Genomic DNA, 2,403 nt, shown 5'->3' on the forward strand with positions numbered 1-2,403 from the left:
GACTAAACGGTTTACTAGAATAAAAATGGGACCAATTGGTTCATAAGTTTACATTTTGGGATTTATTGGTAAATCTCCCTATTAAAAATGATAGTTGTTCATAGATAATATAAAGGATTTTAAGCTTCTATACCTCAAAAAATACATCTATTTGCTACTACACTGAATTTATGGGGTAAATGAAGATGTAAGTTGAGATGGCTCAACCATTAGACTATTTGTCAGCCACTTAAGATCAGACTAAAAAATATCAAAAATATTTTATTGTTGAAGATAACAATTTTGAAATATTTAGCATTTGCATCATCAGCAAACATTCAAATTAAAACCACTAATGTGGAACCGAAAGAGCCTGTGGCAAAGCTTCATGGGCAGACATTGGAATTGTCTCAAACTTGCAATCAACCGCGAACAACTTCGCGTTCTCTTCCATGGAAATCATGTTGATAAGTTGGAGCAAGACACGCTCGAGCTCTTCCCCATCGCTCCATTCATGGATCTCTGCCTTGACAAGAGCGCGATTTTGGCAAATCAAATCCCAAACCGGGTAGTTCTTCCTTGGCATCACATAGTCTCCTTCTCTCAGCTTTAAGCTCGGGCAAAAATCGCCTTTTCCATCACCGAGATAGATGAATTTCTTCTTCCCCTCTACAGAAACTTGTATTCTCTCCATTATCAGACCCTGTAATGGACAAGATCTAGTAATCTTTAGCAAGATTTAATCTTGTAAACATAGCTAAATGGCATTTTTATAATCTTGGAAAATTAAATTTGTTTGCTACAAAAGAAAATTTTGAAATTTGGTTAATGCAGGGTTAGTGAGTGGAGTCAACATGAGAGTGGTCAACGCAGAAAAATTATTGACATATTTAGAGTTTTTTTGTTCAAAAATATGAGGCTAAAAATATGAATTGCCAATCCCATTAATAGGGTGACCATAGTGTTCCTTGTACAATATTTCACGTGTTGGTATAAAAATTTACCCAGAATATTGATGTGTAGTCGTGATTCAATTTACTACAATAAAACTCATTTTTAAATGAATCCCAATCATCCAATGTTTAGAATCAATTCTCGATTTATTTATAGAAGTTTTGTGACATAATTAACATATTGACGGATTTTTTTTTTAATGAATTGATTGAGATACCTTGCACATGTTTGGAGGGCAGAGATTGCAGCCATGGGGAGATGAATGGAAATCATGGTATGGGAAGATCCTTAGCCTTCCTTCTTCATCGACATAGCTTGGATTCGTGTTGATTTCAGCAAAACAATCTCTTAGACCAAGATGATTCAAAATTGTCTCAATGAAGAAGAGATTTGCATCACTTACTACCCTCAAATCACACCTGTAATGAATTCATTTCCCCACACCATAACTATACATTTTCCAGGAAAACAAAACAGAGGAAAAAGAAAAGAAAAGAAAAGAAAATTTGTATACCCTAAAGCATGAGCTGCTTTGATAGCAGGGACGATCCGGGGATGAATCGGAGCCCGTTTGAGTACCTCTGCGACGTCATCAATGGTTTTCCCTTGTGAATGAAGCTCCATCATCATCCTATCCTGTAAATGTGAAACAGAACATGAACACTCATCCTCTGTTTTTTGGAAACAAAAAAATTTTAAAAAAATAAAATTAAAAAATTTGAATTATGATTTTCTAATTAATGGGAAAAGGACCAAATATATATATATATATATATACATAACAAAGAGGAATGTGAAGGTGGTGTTGAATTAAAATGCTAGAAAACAAAACGAAATTGAAATCATGTTGACAAATAAGTGAATATTAAAAAATATTCTTTTTCTGTACTTTTAATTATACGATCATATATCAAAATTCATAAATTATGAGATTCTCCTAATTGAAATGCATTGAGTACGTACGACTAAAATGCATTAAAACTCAAAAAGTAAAAAAAATTAAAAATGAGAAAGTTTCAATATGATAGTGAAGAAAAAAAAAAAAAAAACTGACCATGAGGGAGTTCCAAGGCATAGTAGGGAGGAGTTGATTGAACAAATCAGTGGCACCCAACTCATCAATAACCCAATTATCGCTATCCAAGTCGATAATCGTCTTGTCGAAGTCGAAAACCACCACAATTCCTGCCATTTTCTAAGATCAGATACTGGGTTTTTTTTTTTTTTTTCTCGAGAAACAAACGGTGTTTGATATAGCTACACACACCAGGTACAGTTGTTGTTGTTGTTGGTTTTGAAAGAGTCCCGTGAAAGAAGGGTATATATAGGAGGATAGAGCATGTGATGGATAACAGTTTTGTGTGAATTTTTTATAAAGATGCCAATGGAATATTACAAGGATGAGTTTGTGGTAAGTTAGGGAAAGCCATTCAAGTCTCTTTTCTCAGTTGGGACATTCTCTAGAAATCA

At 34.0% G+C, this 2,403-nt stretch overlaps 1 protein-coding gene across 1 annotated transcript; it reads right to left on the reverse strand.

Moving 5' to 3' along the window:
* Positions 1 to 235: 235 nt before the first annotated feature.
* LOC114316482 (inorganic pyrophosphatase 2) lies at positions 236 to 2,403 on the reverse strand. Its single transcript, XM_028263139.2, has 4 exons — positions 1,988 to 2,403; positions 1,448 to 1,569; positions 1,151 to 1,352; positions 236 to 682 (listed from the first exon to the last, which is right to left on the reverse strand). Exons 1-4 carry the CDS (start codon positions 2,123 to 2,125, stop codon positions 332 to 334), a joined length of 813 nt encoding a protein of 270 aa, XP_028118940.1. The 5' UTR covers positions 2,126 to 2,403; the 3' UTR covers positions 236 to 331.

This window comes from Camellia sinensis, chromosome 15, assembly GCF_055761805.1.
Source record: "Camellia sinensis isolate YWXY chromosome 15, ASM5576180v1, whole genome shotgun sequence".
Taxonomy (NCBI): Eukaryota; Viridiplantae; Streptophyta; class Magnoliopsida; order Ericales; family Theaceae; genus Camellia; species Camellia sinensis.

Bases quoted from the DNA above. Each gene is read 5' to 3' on its own strand.
- LOC114316482 (XM_028263139.2), bottom strand. From the start codon at position 2,125: ATGGCAGGAATTGTGGTGGTTTTCGACTTCGACAAGACGATTATCGAC. The intron at 1,570-1,987 runs GTCAGTTTTTTT...TCACATTTACAG, and splicing joins TGCCTTGGAACTCCCTCATG to GATAGGATGATGATGGAGCT. The intron at 683-1,150 runs GTATCTCAATCA...TGTCCATTACAG, and splicing joins GCCCTCCAAACATGTGCAAG to GGTCTGATAATGGAGAGAAT.